Source organism: Sorex fumeus, unplaced genomic scaffold, assembly GCF_029834395.1.
Source record: "Sorex fumeus unplaced genomic scaffold, SorFum_2.1 ptg000002l, whole genome shotgun sequence".
In the NCBI taxonomy this organism is placed as follows: Eukaryota; Metazoa; Chordata; class Mammalia; order Eulipotyphla; family Soricidae; genus Sorex; species Sorex fumeus.
Genome location: NW_026606059.1, coordinates 77,700,451 through 77,717,898, shown reverse-complemented (window position 1 = coordinate 77,717,898; position 17,448 = coordinate 77,700,451). Strand labels below are relative to the sequence as shown.

At 47.0% G+C, this 17,448-nt stretch overlaps 1 protein-coding gene across 1 annotated transcript; it reads left to right on the top strand.

The window, feature by feature from the left end:
* The first annotated feature begins 1,000 nt into the window (after window positions 1-1,000).
* On the top strand, window positions 1,001-14,696 carry CTHRC1 (collagen triple helix repeat containing 1). The gene is made up of 4 exons (XM_056111422.1): window positions 1,001-1,260; window positions 6,606-6,827; window positions 9,810-10,026; window positions 14,519-14,696. Exons 1-4 carry the CDS (start codon window positions 1,090-1,092, stop codon window positions 14,659-14,661), a joined length of 753 nt encoding a protein of 250 aa, XP_055967397.1. The 5' UTR covers window positions 1,001-1,089; the 3' UTR covers window positions 14,662-14,696.
* Window positions 14,697-17,448: the final 2,752 nt, after the last annotated feature.

Here is a 17,448-nt window from a genome sequence, read left to right as displayed (position 1 = left end):
CACCTAAGCCTCAGTTTACCCGCCTGTGAAAGGGCGGCGCAGGGCAGGCGTCTGCCAGCCCAGGCTCTCCCAGAGCACAGTGTGTGGAAGGCAGTGCAGGGCTCCTGGAGCTGAGCTCTGCTATGTTGTTTGGGGTTTGGGTTTGGGTTTGGGGGCGCCCCTGGAGTTCTTGCGGAACCGTGTGGTGTAGAGGAATTGAGGATATAGGGGGATCTCCTGCATGCAAAGTAAGTGCTCAGCGCCTGCAGTGCTGTGGTAATTTTAGCATGTGGAGGTGAAAGCCCACTGCATGCTGGAAAGCATTTGCCTGTTACCACAGATTATCCCCAAAACACAGAACCCCTGATCTGGTTTACATATTTCACAGTGCATATTTTGCCAGGGCTGGAGCGATAGCACAGCGGGTGTGGCATTTGCTTGTAACCCTGGGTTCGATTCCCAGAGTAATTCCTGAATGCAAAGCCAGGAGTAACCCCTGAGCATCCCCGGGTGTGACCCAAAAAGCAAAAAAAAAAAAAAAAAAAAAAGTGATTCACCATATATGGCTTAAAGATACCCAAAGTTAACTAACCCAGGCTTTTTCTCTTAGTTGAATCTCCATCTCTAGTCTGAACCCCAGACTTACAAAAAAGGGCTCCGTGGCCCTTGGCAATTACTACGAAAAGCGAAAAGCGACTCTTTGTCGCCTGGGCCATTGGCTCCTGCTAACGGGCTGCCTCTACCCCCTCTCCCCAGAAGCGGTCACCAGCACTCCCAGCCCCAGAGGGCTTGCTGGCAGTGGGGGGAGCCCTTGAAGGCAGTTCCTAGCTTGCAGCAAGAGCCCCCTCTGCCCTCCCTCCCTTCCCCTCTGCCTCCTGCACCCCGCAGGAGCTGGGCTGCTGTGCGTGGGCGGGCCCGGCCCTGGCCCGCCCCGGCCGGGCTCCCGGGTGGGGGCTCCAGCCTATGGCTCGGTGGAAGCTCCGAGTTCTTGGGGGGCGGGGGCGGGTGAAAGGCTCATTGATGCAGCCCTCGGCGGCGGCGGCGCGCGGCGGAGACCGACCCTGAGAGCCTCCTGCTCGCGCTGCTGCCCTCGCGCCCCGGTCCCCGGCCATGCGCCCCCCACGGCCCGCCGCCCCCGGCCCGGCCCGGCCCGCTGGCCTCGCACTGCTGCTGCAACTCCTGCTGCTGCTGCTGCTGCAGCCACAGCTGCCGGCCGGCGCCCCCGACATGCCCAAGGCGAAACCCAAGGCGGTGATCCGGCAGCGGGAGGTGGTGGACCTGGTGAGTCCCGGGCTGGGCGCGGGGGGCCGGGTACCGGTGGAGGGCACGGGGCGCTGCCGAGTGCACCCTCGCTTTGTCCGGCTCTGCGAGGGAGGAAGGGGAGCTGAGGGCAAGAGGCACCCGCGGAGGGGACCCCAGGATGACAGGAGGCATGCAGCAGAGGAGGCGAGGTTAGGTGGGACGCCTCCACTCCCCCCTTCCCCCAAGGATAGGGATGTAGACTCCCCCCTCCTTGCCCCCGAGGTTGGAGGGGTAGGAGAGCAGGACGGGGCGCTTGGGTAGGTTAAACAATGGGCCCAGGAGCTCCCAGGGACCCCGACCCCGCTGCCCGCGGGAGGACTGGGGGTCACGAGCAACGTGTCCCGTTGGGGCCGCTGCCACGTCTGCCTGCAGGAGGGATGAAGAACCGCCCTGGCCACTCTCTAGCCAACTCCTTGAAACTTAAGAGCGTGAGTCATGCTGGGTCATCTTCCGAGGGACTGGGGGCTGCAATTTTCTCTGGACCACAGCTGGGGCCAGGAGGGGTTCAGAGAGCTGCAGGGGGAAGGAAGGGCCCCCAGCTCGGGTGCCAGTGTGTTGTTAGAGAGGGGTAGGGGTCTTACTGACATTCGGCTCCTGGAGCCGTGGCCACCAGGTAGCACTAGACAGTATCCAGGAGCCCCAACACGGTCGCCCCTTGGTACTTTCTAGGAGCGGCCACCCAGAAGTCTTGCCTGTAGGGCTTACGTGGGGCCCCATGCAGGGGGCTGGAGCAATAGTACAGAGGGTATGGCGTTTGCCTTGCACCCTGCTGACCTGGGTTTGATTCCCAGCATCCCATGCATTGCCCCGAACACTTCCAGGGATAATTCCTGAGTGCAGAGCCAGGAGTAACCCCTGAACATCGCTGGTGTGACCCGAAAAGCTAAAAAAAAAAAAAGGCAGAGGAGGGAGCATGCAACTCCATTGGTCACTGCAAGTTTCAACTCCCAAACCAATCTTCGCAGACAAATGTGGTTTCTAGGCTTATCTGGGCATTTCAAATGGGGAGGGTTTTTTTTTTTGGTATTAAAAGCTGTTTGGGTGGCAGGGGCAATAAATAGCCCAACAGGTAGCACTTACCTTGCACAAGACCACCCTCAGGTCGATCCCCAGCACCCCATAGGATCCCCCAAGCCTGCCAGGACTCGTTCCAGAGTGCAGCCAGGAGTAATCCCTAAGCCCGGCCCAAATGCTAACAAGGAAAGTATTTCAAAAATACCGTTTTGAATTTAAGCTTGCCTGTTGTAAACTAAGCTAACAAACCAAGAAACACTCCACCCCCTTTTCTGGAAACTGGTTCTATGCCTAATTTTTTTAATTCTGTGGAGGAAAAACATTCTTGACCCATTTTACATGACACTTTGTTGGGGAGCGGGTGGGGGGGTGATGGGTGTGGGGGGCAAGAGAAAGAGGTTACTGTCGTTTTGCTTCATAAAGCAGAAAGTTCAAGGCTTAGTTTCTACTTTGGGTTGTTTTGAAAAGCTTTACCATGCGAGCACGAGTCTTATGAATCTGTCATTCTGATCCAGAAAACAGCCCTTTCTCCCTACAGCCAGCCCCTTTCTCCCTCTCCCTCCAGGGATTTAGAGTAGCTGCGGTTTCCCACAACTCTAGTCCCATTTGGAAGTAGCCAGGATCAGGTGCATCCTGGAGGTTGGATTTTGGTTTTGCCTGAAGGAAAAAAGTCCCCAGAATCATTAAGAAAGTTTACAGATTGTATGAAGGAGCTTTTTGTACAGGAGCGATCAAAGCGCGGCTTTCAGCTTCCAGCGAGCTCTGCCCCCTGCTGGTGAGTGAGAGAAACAGCGTTCCTTCCGCAGTCACAAAAAATTTTGGCTTTTTTGCTTGTGCGTGCAGGCTTAGTAATTTAAAAGTGAAAGAAGACAGAAGTAATTATATCTGTGGATTCAAACTAGATAAATTTCTGTGGACTGGGAAATGTGGATTAGATAGGAAGGGTGAATAGAAATCCTCCACCATGAAATTATTGACACTGAGGGATGGTGTCTTGGGGGTTTTACTTGGCAGTGTTCCGGGGTTACTCCAAACTCATTGCTTGGAGATCACTCAGGGCAGTACTCACAGGCCATGCAGTGTCAGAGGTCAAATCCCAGGATCTTCTGCACGCACAGCCTGCGCTCCAGCCCATTTGAACTCTGTCTGCTGCCTTACAGACGTTGGGGGTTAATAACCCTTTGTTGCAGGCCTGTGCTGTGTGTGGTGTGTCCAGAAACTGAATTGGCCACTACTCACTAGATACCAATAGCAATCTATCCTTCCCGACTGCAGCATCTGAAATGTCTTCAGACATTGCCAAGTGTCCTCTGGCCAACAACATCTTTCCTGGTTGAAAATGACGAATATATGGAGAACAAAAACTTGGTGTTACACCTGGTCCTGAAGGAATATACAAATAAACCCAGAAATCTTATCATTTCTGCCTTCCAACAATGCCTGTTGCTAAGAGGGGAAATGATGGAAATCCTTAAAATGGAATTCTAGTCTCCAGCTCTTTCAGGATATTTTATATTTTCAGCATGTTTACAATGCCATTAATTTCATTGTTTTTGTTTTGGAGGCCTTATCTGGTGATACTCAGGTTTTACTACGACTCTGTTGTCAGGAATCACTCTGGGGTGTACATGGTACCAGGAATTGAACCCAAGTGGGTCACACACAAGGACTTCCCTGCTGTTCTATCTCTCTGCCCCTAAAGCTGTTAATGTCTCTGTTTCTGCAGCAGCAAATAAATAGTGATGTCTTGAAAGCTATTTCATTTTATGTTGCTTTTCATACACTTGGCACATCATCATTGTCAAAATTGCATGTCATGCTTCCAAACAAAGATCAAGTCAGCACTATGAGGAGCAGATGGATCATTATGCATAGGTCTAGAAGGGGCCTTCTTAGGAAGTGTCATTACGAAATTTTATAATATGACCATGTTTATGCAAAACTGGCCCAATTAAAAGATAAACTTAGGGGCAGGAGCAATAGTACAGTGGTTAGAGCATTTGCCTTGCATGTGAGTTAGATCCTTGGCACCCAATCTGGTCCCCCGAGCCTTGTCAGGATTGATTCCCTGAGTGCAGAACCAGGAGAAGCCCTGAGCACTGCTGAGTGTGGCCCCCAAAACAAAGTAAACAAATAAATGAGAAATTTTAGTCTACAAGGAATCTTGGTAGTTTTGCTGTTGTGACTGTTGTTCTCTTAGATAATATGTTTATATAGAATGATAACATTGCAAAATTTACACTAGTAGAGAAGTGTCAAAGCAAAACTTGAAGTGAATTGAGTACACTTGTCCAGAAGCAATAAGAATGACCATGGCTGGGGCTGGAGAGATAGTACAGGGGTTTAGGTGATTTCCTTGCACTTGGCTGACCCTAGTTCAAATCTCTGGTACCATCTTTTGTGTCCTGAGCCAGCAGTAGTATCTGAATACCTAAACCCTCCTCTTTTTCTCTCATCCAAGAAAAGAATGATCCTGGCTAACGTGTCTCCTCTTTCCTGGGAGCCAGAAACATTTCACTGTATTTTGTTGTTTGTTTGGGGGTTGCATCCAGCTGTTCTCAGATTTATTGCTGATGGTGCTCAGGGGACCTATATAGGTGGTGCTGGAGGTGAAACCCAGACCAGCTACGTGCAAAGCAAGCACTTTACCTGCTATATTATGTTTCTGGCCCCATATTTTATATATTATTTCACTCGTGCTCACACGGACCCTATAAGGGAAGACTGTCGATAACTTCCCCCATTTTACAGAGGTAGTACCAGGCACCAGAAGGAACGTGTGGAACGTGTACAATCTCACGTGTTGGCTGGATGGACTTAAAACTCCAGAAACCATGCTTTAGAGAACCCAACTTCTATAAATAATACTACTGTCCCTATTCAAAAAGCACCCCTCCCCCCCCCCCCAAAAAAACAACAAGAGAATCTGAGCATACAGATGTTTGATGGGTTCCTGCCCCTTAGCTAAGGCCTTTGGTGAGCTGCTCCAAGCCTGTTCCTCCTGTTCTGTAGGGGGTGCTAGAGGACAGAAGTGTGACCCTCAGGACTGATCCCCACATAAAGACCAGGGGAGGTAAAGGTAAAAAAAAGGTAAAGGCCCTCCCGTTGATCGTCGATTTGCTCGAGGGGGCCCAGTAACGTCTCCATTGGAGACTTTGTTGTTACTGTGTCTGGCATATCGAATACTCTCGGTAGCTTGCCGGGCTCTCCGAGAGGGGCGGAGGAATTGAACTCGGGTCGGCCATGTTGGCCACTTGTAAGGCAAAAGCCCTACCCACTGTGCTATCGCTCCCGGCTGGGGCAATAGCACAGCGATAGGGCATTTGCCTTGCACGCAGGGAGACCTTGCTATAAACACTTTGGACCTCGAGGTATCACCTTGGACCTCGAGGGTTCAAAAGAAAAAGCAATATATTAAACTGTACCCTCCTTGGAATTTGAAATGTGTGTGTGCTTTTAATGAGCACTTCAAAAGGGCAGCAAATGAGAGCATTGTCTTCGTGTGTATGTGTGGGGGGGTGTCTGTGGTGTATGTGTGTATGTGTCAGGGGGGATGTCTGTGGAGTGTGTGTCTGGGGGGTGTGTGTGTATCTGTGGTGTGTGTGTGTGTGTGTGTGTGTGTTTAAAGCCTGTGGGATATAAACAAACAAAGCAAGGTCCTAGACAATGTCCAGCAAAAACAAACTCTTTGAATCTGACCACAGACCTGAGCTTACTAAGGGGTAGGAAAGACAAGAATGGATCTAGGGACAATGGTCAGTGGTGGCAGGATGTCAGAGTTTCAGGGGTAGGTGTGGTGCAGTAACACTGGATGCCTAAACCATCAACATTAATGCTGTGACATACCACGGTACCTCAGTAACAATGTAAAGATCAAATAAAAAAATGAAGCCTGTGTAAGAAAAGATCAGAAAAAGAAATGTCAATACTTTCAAAATCATTTAAAAATCAATTCCCTAGCAGCAGGGGATGTGGATCTGTAGTTGAGCACCTGCATTGCCTCAGTGATTTTCTTCATTGCCCGAAAAAAATCAGATCCCCAACAGTGACTCAGTGAGGATTCTGGCCCCCAGCGGCTCCAAAGCAATGTAGCTCTGGACTGAGACATATATAGTACAGGGTTGAAGGTGCTTGTCTTCCATGGAGTTGAGCCAGGCTGGAAGCCCAGTACCAGCCATGGTTCTCTGAGCCCTGCCAGGAGCGATCCCCCAGCACAGAGTCTTAAGTGCTACTGGGTGTGGCCTCCACAGCAAACCAAGAAAGGCAGTGCTCACCAGAGTGTGGCTCATCTTCGCTTTTCTCTATGACAGTACAACGGGATGTGTTTGCAAGGGCCTGCTGGCGTGCCGGGTCGGGACGGGAGCCCTGGGGCCAACGGCATTCCTGGCACCCCTGGGATTCCAGGGCGGGATGGATCCAAAGGAGAGAAGGGAGAATGCCTGAGGGAGACCTTTGAGGAGTCCTGGAGCCCCAACTACAAGCAGTGTTCCTGGAGCTCGCTGAATTACGGCATCGATCTCGGGAAAATTGCGGTGAGTCGGGCCTGGATGTTGCTGGGGGTTAAGCAGGGGAGGGTTTCATCATGGGGGGGATGGGAATTTAACTTTGTTTATATATTTACTTATGACCTAAAACTTTTTCCAAAATGAAGAGGTGGGGGATGTGGCAGGGGGAGGGGTGGAGTCCATGTCTTGCCTGCTTTGACCCCAGCCACGGCAACCCTGCACATCCCCAGCACACCCCCACACCCTGGTGGCTCAGGGTGGCCCCTGCAGCAACCACCACCACCACTAACACCACCACCAACAACCCAAATTAAGGGGACTGGAGAGATGGTCCGTTGCCTTGCATGCAGCAGAGTCCAGTTTGCATTTGTCACTATGCAGGGCAGAGGTTGGCGGGGACGAGACACTATAGCAGCTTAACATTACTAACATTGCTAAGTTTAACATTACTAACTTTACTAAGTTTAACATTACTAAGTTGGAGTGGGTTGGATGAGCAATGGTCTGTATTGACCATTCGAAATTATTCTGCAACATTGACAGGAGAAATAACTGAAAAGATGAATGATTCAGTCCTTTGATTAGTACTTGCTTCCCAATTGGCCCAGAGGTTCTCTTGGAAGCCTTTTCCTGTTACCTGGCTTTGGTTGACAGGGTAACTGCCTCCAGGCCACAAGCAGTGATTTTATTTTCCAGAAACTCAAGAGATTTTAAAATTCAATCTTTGTACTATTCTTCCACCCTTTCATCTCTGCTTCATTTGCTTATTTGAAAATGCTTAAGAGGATCCTGAGCAGCTCTCTGTGCACACAGCTGCCGTTGTTCTGTGATTTCTTATGTAATTTCTAGAAAGTATTTTGTTTAAACATTGCCTGTTCCTTCAAATATCCAACGTTAAATCAATATCTATCTATACATATATATCTCTATATACTCACAATTAATTAAAAAGAGGCCCAGAGGTGGGGCTGGAGAGACAGTAGAGCTGGTAGGGCACTTGTCCTGCATGCAGCTGGCTGGGGTTTGATTCTCAGCATCACCAGGAGTAACCCCTGAGCATTGCCAGGTATGGCCCAAAAAACAAAAAGAAAAAAAGGGAGAGAACCAGAGAGATAGTACAGGGGTTAAGATATTTGTCTTGCATGTGGCTATCCCCTAATGCCCAACACTGTATCTGTCCTCTGAACAACACCGGGAGTGATCCCTGAGCGCAGAGCCAGGAGTAACTTCTGAGCACCATTGGGTGTAACCCCAAAACCAGAAAAATAAAATAAACATCTGGTATTGGCAAATTGATTGCTCCAAAGTGGCTGAGTTTTCTCTGAAAGTAATCCTTTCCCTACCAGTAAGAGTATTATAAATCACAGAACTTTTTAGAAAAAGTAAAAAATAAATAATGAAAGTGGTACCTCTTGGTCTGAATTACTAATGTCTTTCAGTTATTTTTAGCAGGGGTCAGAACAGGGTTGGGAGCCTTCTGCAAATAGAAGAGTGTAGAACCATGAAGCAATAAACACATTTCACAAAAACTGGTCAAAGGGAAAGAGCTTAGAAGCGTGTTTCACAGATAACGAGTAAGAACTTTCCCTCTCTGCTGCCCCCCATACTGTTTGCTGTGGCTCATAAGGAAATAAGAAGAAATATACACAGCCTGTACACAGGCTTGTGTCCATGCCAGGGGCCAGAAATTCTGTTTTGTGTATTCAATGTCTTTATGAAATGCTCAGGAACTACTTCTGGAAATAACAGAAAGCAAATAAATAGATTGGCCACAATTGGGATATACTCTCAATGGGAAATCCTAAGAAAGCCACAGCTAAATTTTCTTAGTGTTCCTAGATTCAAAATTATTTAGCTCCCTTGCAAAGCACCTTTCTCCCTCAGTAAAAAGGCCAGCTTTTATAATGTGGTTTGGGCTGGCTTTTCAAGCCTGTATTCTCCCTTGAACATCATACATCTCATGTGTTTGTCTCTATGTTTCTTTGCTTGTTTATCTCCACTCTGGAGATGCCTGTGTTCTCTCTTGAATACACACTTCTCCCTCTCTCTCTTTCCTCACCTCTTTCTAAACAAGTTTCCATAAAGACTCTTGTATCACCATTTCACCTCCTTCTGAAATTCTTTTCTGTGAGGGAAAGGTGATGGACACAAAGACGCGGGGACTGACCAGCTCTAGGTGTGTTGAGTGGAGATGTAGAAACACTCTTTTTCTTGAGTCAACCTCCCGTGTGCCCCATTTTACAGATCCTCGGCAAATGGTCTCCCAAGCCCTGCCAGGAGTAACTCCTGAGTGCAGACCCAGGAGTAGGTCCCAAGCAGTGCCTGGTGTGACCCCAGAACAAAAACAAAACACTGTATGTTCTTTGGGTTGTAGAGAGAGAGAGTAAAATGGTCTGGCCTTCACTCAGATGACGCTAGTTTGATCTCTCACATTGCATATGGTCCCCAAGAGCCACTACAATGATCACAGTGCAAACCAGGTGTGGTTCAAACTCTTCCCTCCTCAAAATAAAAAATGTTATGTAAAATGTGGTTTGGCGAGGGCAAGAGAGATAGCACAGTTTCTCCTGCATGCAACTGACCCAGGGTTGATCCCAGGTACCCCATATGGCCCCCAAGCCCCTCCAGGAGTGATCCCTGATTACAGAGCCAGGAGTAAGCCCTGAGCATAGCTGAGTATGGCAAAAAATCTAATTAATCGTCATCATCATCATCATCATCATAATGTTTGGGGAACATTCTCCACCTCATCTCAACCTGAAATGTGTAATTCCTTTCTTTGACTCAATCTGAGATGTGCTTTTTCCCTCCTGGAGATGTCCGTGTTCCCTTCTGAGCACCCAATCTCTCTCTCTCTTTCATCCTCTTTGTCTAAGTAAGTTTCTCTAAAAACTGTTTGACTTCACTAAGAAATAAACTGTGGTTTGGGGCAAAGAATAATGACAATTTGATTCAAAAGCCTCTTCTTAGAGGAGAATGCTCACTGAGCACTGTGTGTGTGTGTGCTAGGAGTGTACTTTCACGAAGATGCGGTCCAACAGTGCCCTGAGGGTTCTCTTCAGTGGTGCACTGCGCTTAAAATGCAGAAGCGCCTGCTGTCAGCGCTGGTACTTCACATTCAATGGAGCTGAATGTGCAGGGCCGCTTCCCATCGAAGCCATCATTTATCTGGACCAAGGAAGTCCTGAACTGAATTCGACAATTAATATTCATCGCACTTCTTCTGGTAAGTAGACTAGTTATAGAAAGGTCCATAACAATTGGGAGAGATGGTATCGGATATCAGGCCCTTGTCTTCGGTGCCCCAGTTCTTTCCCTGGCAGGGCCATTAGTATTCCTGCCAGGGAATACTCTCTGAGCACTGCCAGGAATGCTCTTTGAGCACAAAGCCAGGAGTAACCCTGGAGCATCCCTAAAACAAAACAGGCCTGTAGCAGGGTTTTCTGCAAATAATTCTCTATTTTGGCTGAACTTCAGAATTTCCTAGAGATCTTTACCAATGAATGCCTGGATTCTATCGCTGAGGAACTGGGTCAGAATCTCTGGGGAGAAGACAACAGCATCTGTATTTTTTTAAAGCTGCCAAGGTTCAAAACCATAGACTTAAATGAAATGCAAAACAGCTAATAATACCATGGAGCAGTGAATTTTCTTCTTCAGTTCATATTGGGGTCATCCAAGTAATCCCCACTGCTGGGTAGTTCATTCTGCTACAGAGAAGCAGGCTAGAATGGACCAGACAGTGGCCAAGCTAGTCAAACCATCCGCAAGTGATTCTACTGTTCCTCCTCCGGGGAGGTCCACCAACTCAAGAGTGCTCAGGAGACCTGTTTCTGGACCTTGTCCTCAAGAAGGGTAGAGATGGTGTGTGAATTTGTGAAAAAGAGAATTTATAGTATGTTCCTGTACTCATTCTATGTACAATGGGGGGAGAGGCATTCAAACTAGGGGTCATAATCAGGGGGAAATTGTTGCTCTTGTTTTATTGTTTTATTTTGTTTTGGGCCCACACACTCAGCAGTGCTCAGGGACTATCCTGGCTCTGTTCTCCGGGACCACTCCTGATGATGCTTCAGGGGCCATGAGTGGTGTCTGGATTTGGATGAAGTTTGCTGACGCCATAGACACATATTAGGAAAGTGGCTTAATCTTTGTACTATCTCTCTGGCCCCTGTTTTGTTCTGTTTAAAGTTTCTCTAAGAAATAAAACTAAACAAAACAAACAAACAAAACTAAGAACATATCAAAAGGTAGAAGGGATAAAAGCCAACTGATTAATGTCCTAACCCCAAGACACCACTATCAAGACTTGACTGCCGCCATATTGGTTTCTTGCTTTTTACTGGGCATGGTCCATTGTGAGAGCATAGACTGGGAGAATCACCACATTGCCTTGATTTCGTGAAGGCATGTCTCACTAATCTTGTACTTACATATGGCAGAGGAAAGAGAGAAGATTTGATTCTGCCACCCCAGCCCATTGCACACTAGAGATCATTGTAAACCAGCAACATGCTTTTGGAGTCCAAGTGATGCACGGAGTCAAAAACTGAATACAACATATTTATCCCAAATAACCAAGGGATCTCTTCCACATCCTTAATTTCCCACTAGATCCTTGAGACAGAGAGTTTAACCCCTTGCAGTGCACATGGAGAAGGCCCAGGGAACTAGAGTCATTACTCAGGAAGGTAGAATCACTGTTGAGGATAATGGAAACCCAAGCCATGTTGTCTTCCCTCAAGACCTCTTCTTTTTATTTATTTTTTAAGTAAAAAACCCTTTTTTTAATTTAACCACAGTAAGCTACACTTACAAAGCTTTCGTGTTTGAGTTTCAGTCATACAATGATTGAACACCCATCCCTTTACCAGTGTACGCTTTCCACCACCAATGTCCCCAGTATTCCTCCCCACTCCCACCCACCCCCTTGCCTCTATTTATGGCAGTTTCCTTCTTACTCCCTCTCTACTTTGGGGCATTATGGTTTGCAATACAGATATTGAGATCTAGGCCTCTCTGGTCATATTTAACAGATCTTTTCACCAAACTCTTAGATATTTATGTAGGAAAAGAAGAGTTTTGTGCCTTTCAGCTGAGAAACAGTCTCTAAAGTAAGAAAAATCTATATACAAAAGAACAGAATTGGATAGGGAGTAATATGTGTTTGGAGAGTGGTTGATAGAAGCAATTTTTGATTGTTATCTTTAAGATGTGAGAGGTGGTATTTCTATCTTGTCATAACATAAAAGTTCTTATGCTCAGGAACACTGACCTATATACGCATAAATTTCATAAATTATTCAGAGAAGCATTTCCCAAACATGGTGTGTTAATTGAGCTGCTGGATGTTGAATGTCAGAAGGAATTTGTTATTCATAACAGCTTTTGATTATGATGAATTAAAACTTGACCCTAGAGTGAAATAACTTTAGCACATTTAAAACATTTTTAAAGTTTTATTTTTACCTGGTGGTGCTCAGAGATTACTCCTGGCTCTGCACTCAGGGTTTACCCCTGGTAGGCTCAAGGGACCTTATGGATTTCCAGGAATCGAACTCTGCAAGCCACATGCAAGACAAATGCCCTATCTTGGCCTCTTAACGTATTTTCTTAAGGGAAAGGAAAAGAGATTTCTGGAGCCAGAGAAATACTACAGAGATTAAGGCACTTGCCTTGCATGCAACAACCCTGGTTCAATCCTTGGCATCACATATGGTCACCTGAGCACCTCCAGGAGTGATCCCTAAGCACAGAGCCAGGAGAAACATTTGAACTCAGTGTGGCAAACATCCCTGCCCCCTTCCCCTGAAAAAAGAAAAGGGATTCCTTTGTGTCAGCACATCAGAAAATGCCATAGGCCTCGACTATACCCATGGGAGTATTAAGGTCATCTTACCACTTGGGTTGAGAAAATTTGATTTGTCTTTGTGTGTGTGTGTGTGTGTGTGTGTGTGTGTGTGTGTGTGTGTGGTGGGGGGAGGCTTATGATTGGGAGCCATACCTGGCAGTGCTTGGGAGTCACTCCCAGGGGCCTAGGGGACCATGATGCAAAGCAAGGGTCTTACCCTCCGGTAAGGCCTTACTCTCCAGTTCATGAATCCATCATATATTAGGTGCTTAGTAATCTGCAATATAATTATATGTGATCACAGCAAAGGTGTTCATTTACTCTTAAGAATTTTATTTTTCTGTATTAGAGACCATGACCAGACCACTGAATTCTCCTTGTGAAGAGTAAACCCTAAGCTACCATTTTGTAGGGTGAAAGGAACAAGTCTCTAGGCCAGCTGAGGGGAGAGCTCACCCGGCGTAACTCCCAGGATACACGTTTGAGAGGGCTGATGAGAACTTTGTTCCTGATGTTCAAAGGGGCCTGAACCAGAGCCAGTTCCCAGAATCCTCGGAACTTGCCTTCGATTCACTGATGCTAATTCCAGCATGGAAAAGCAGGCGGCTTCTGTCCTCCATCCCCAGCCGCTGGAGAGCAGCAGAACTGGGAGGAAAGTGACAATCCCAGGGCACCTGCCTGCCCCACTTCTGTTTGCACTCTCTGTTCCCAAGAACCCGCCAAGCCAACCTGTGCTACCTTTCCCTCCTTATAGACATCAAAGGAGCCCTATCTTCTTGGCCTATCAAAATGACTGCAGGGGGGATATATTTAATCTAGAAGTACCTGTGTAACAGGGAATGCAAGTCGGATGTTAGTATATGAAGTCCAGAAGTCCCAAGAAAAGGTACTCAATACAAAGCAGAACACAGTGAAAAAACAAGGGTTTTTGCTTGTTTTTCCACATTGATGATGTCAAGATGGAAATTTCAGACTTGAAGGCTTGGTATAGTAATCATGCTAGAATTTCTTTTTCTTTTCTTTTGGTTTTTGGGCTTCACCCAGTGATGCGCAGGAATTGCTCTGGGAAGTGCATGGGTAAACATATGGGATGCAGAGGGATCGAACCAGGGTCAGTCATATGCAAGGCAAGCCTAGAATTTAAGTGCTATGAAAGTTCCTTGTTCTACTTAAAAATTATCAAGTATCTAGGTAATCTTATTTACTTTTTGGTTTTGGGCTACACCCAGTGGTGCTCAGGACTTACTTCTGGCTGTGATCAGGGATCACTTCTGGTGGGACTCAGGGGACCATATATGGTGCTGTGAGAATCAAACATGGGTTTGGAGTGTGCAAGGCAAACACTGTCCTGTATCTCTGGCATTTCAGGTAATTTAAAAAAAAAGCGGGGGGGAGGGGACCAGAGTGATAGGACAGCAGATAGGATGCTTGCCTTGCACATGGCCAACCCAGGTTCAATCACTCAGGGATCACACCTGATGGTGCTCAGGGGACCATATGGATTGAACGTGGGTCGGCCACATGTAAGGCAAGTACCCTACCCACTGTACTAAGTCTTAGTTTTTTAAAATATAAGCTTCTTTTGTTCAGAATTAAATTGCTTTTTAAATTTTAGGTTATCCCTTCACCAAATGGATACTGTTTATTAAAGCCCATAAGAAAATTTTCTATTATGCCACAACATACATCTTTTGAAAATCTTTATGAATTAAGTAAAAGAGAACTCTCTATAAAACTGTCACACATGAGCATTTTCAATTCAGAGCCTACTAAACCAATTTCCCATCTAACTTACCTACTAGAGTAAGAAACTTGGCTTCTGCTTTTTATTCTAAAAATAGACCTAACTTCCCCCCTCGTTTTGCAGTGGAAGGACTGTGTGAAGGCATCGGAGCTGGGTTAGTGGATGTTGCTATCTGGGTCGGTACCTGCTCAGATTACCCGAAAGGAGATGCTTCGACGGGCTGGAACTCCGTGTCTCGTATCATCATCGAAGAGCTACCAAAATAAATCCTTTCGTTTTCACCCCACCTCTTTTTTTTTAATCATACCTTTGCAAGGTTCATTTAGTGTGTTATTTTATATCACTTTTATGTATGCATCTGAATGAAAAACAAAGCCAAACCTGTTTACAGACCAGAGTGTGAATCCACACTGTTTTTAAGTCCAGTATTTTTTTTTGGGGGGGGGGAGGGGAATGCGGGGGGAGAAGGGCCTCTGGGGTCACACCTGGCAGTGCTCATGGGTTCTGCCTTGCTCTAATCAAGTGCCCCCTGGCAGTGTTCTGGGAACCATGTATGGTGCTGGGAATCAGAACTGGGGTTGGCAGGATGCAAGGCAAGCACCTGAACTCTCTCTCTGGCCCAGTCTCTTACTTAGCATGTTTCAAAGAAAGCCATCTGTTTTTGTACGATTTGTAAATGGTCAAATTGTTTTTGTATCTGTGAAATAAAACTATTTCAAATAACTTTAAGCTCGTCGCTAAAATTAATAGTACTTCATTCATCCTTGAAAGAGCCTATTTCCATATTTGTTCCGCGGTGACGGTAGCACACCTGTCCTGTGTGCAGCATAGGTTTTGGACCATGGAGCTTTACATGCTATTTCTCCTGGAGTCAGAACACGGGGGTAGGGGCTTCCTTCGCGATTGTACCTAATAACCCGTGTGGATGTAACAGTCTAGTTTGGGGGCCACACTGGCAGTGCTGGGGGCCAGGAGGAACCACGCAGTGTCAGAGGTGGGACTGACCCTGGTCTTCTGCAAAGTGTGTGCTCAGCCTGTTGTGCCCTCTCTGGCCCTATGTGTGGACTTCACCTTCCTGTCCTGGTAATGTCGAGCTCTTACTCCCCAAGCGGGGAATGTTTCCAGCTGAGACTGTTGAAAGTAGAGTGACGCCTGTTGCCTCGGCAAGTCCTCCGCCACACTTAAATAACGCTGTTCAGGACCAGGTTTCTCTTTTGGTCTTGAGTCCTTCCTTCTATTGCTGTTGACTCTATTTTAGACAAACCCCCGAATTCATGATCCTAAATAGGGGTCGAGTTGGTCTGAGTGACACGAATCCTCCCCTAGTTAAAGGGCAGGATCTTAGTGTATACAGAAGACAATGTCTTCTGGATGAGCTTTGGTGACAGGGCCAATTCCAAATGGTTTCAGCCCATTTCAGGGACAGCTCCGGGCCATTCCCATTAAATCACAAAGATTCCCATGCATGCAGTGGACAGGTAGGTGCCATCAGGAAATTCATGCCACTCCTCCAAGATCAGAGAGAAGTGCGAGGCAGCGATCACTCAACATTACTTTCAGATTTTAATTCCTACTTAACTCTTCTAGGAAGACATTGAAGCATTTATGTAACCCAGATTTCCTTATTTTCTGCATGTTATCTAACACACTTTAGTCAACAGCCAGAAAGGTTAAGTAAAACATTTCACAGTGTTTTGTTTCTCTAAGTAGTTCTATAACCATGGAAAAAACCTTGCCATGAAAGTGGTAATATAGAGTTTTATCTGGAAGGTGTTAAATCCCATCAAGTGCCCACATTCAAAAGATCTTCGTGCTCTGATGACTCATGAAACTCAAGGATCTTCAGTGGAGTCCTTTTTTTAGCATAGTGTTGAAGAAACATCACTTTCTAAAACTGTGAGCCCCCAAAAGCATGTACTGAGATGCGATCGGCATCTTCGCCCAAGGCCTGCTCACATTCTGCCATATCCTACCCACCCCAGCCCTGCTTTCTGTTGCTCTTCCTGGACTCTATCTTCATGTCCAACTGAGCTCCATAGACCTGGTTTTGTGAACTTCCCCAACTTTCTATTTCTAGACTTGCAGCACTTCTTTTTTTTGTTTCTTTGGTTTTTTTTGGGGGGGGGGGGGGAGGGGTTCTGGCTACACCCAGTGGTGCTGGGGATTACTCCTGGCTCTGTGATCAGGGAACACTTCTGGTAGGGCTGCGGGACCATAAGTACTAGGTCCACAGGAAAGTAAGTGCGTTAATCCCTGAACGATCTGGCTCCCAAGCTACAGTTCCCTAAAGTTCCTTTATCTGCTGAAATCCAAGGACTTAACTGAAATAAATACTTGCCCTTAGCCTTCCCAGCTAAACCGCTTGCAATGTGCCTTCAGAGGAATAATTCCAATCTATCATCACTGCCGTTCATCTTCATCCCGTATTTGTTGGGTGAGAACCCTCCCTTTCCGAGTTCGCTTTATTTGCCTTCCGGTCACCCCTATGATGCATGGCCATGCTTCTTGGTTCTACTAATTATATTTAATTCACCAAACAAAACTGAGCAAGTTCCGTAACACTCCAAGCATTTAGGCTCAGCTTTCTGCCCTTCACTGGCACCGACTGCTTTAGAAATGCCTTTTATCCATGGCTCCCTCCCTCCAGCTTCCCTCTACAACCGCTTCAAGACCCAGCTGACATGTTTCCACTCTGAAAACCCTGTTCTAGTCACCGTCCCAAGCCGTCAGCGATGTTTCATGAGTTCCCAAGTGCCGCCAGCTTCTGCCTTAACCCTCTCTTCTTCAAGATTCCTAATTGTTTCCAGAGAGCCCCCAGGACCATCTCCAAGGGTTGACCCTGGCCACTGTTTATGGGCCTGGACTCCCAGTTCCCCAGCAGCAGACCTCAGTGGCGCTGTACCCACATGCTGGGTCTCTACTCAACAGGGGCAGAATAGCTAGTTGCTCCGGGCATCCTTAGTGGTCATTCTCTATCCACATCTGGAGGGCACTTGATATGGTCCCCTGAGCCCCACCAGAAGTGATTCCTGAGCACTGCTGGGTGTGGCTCT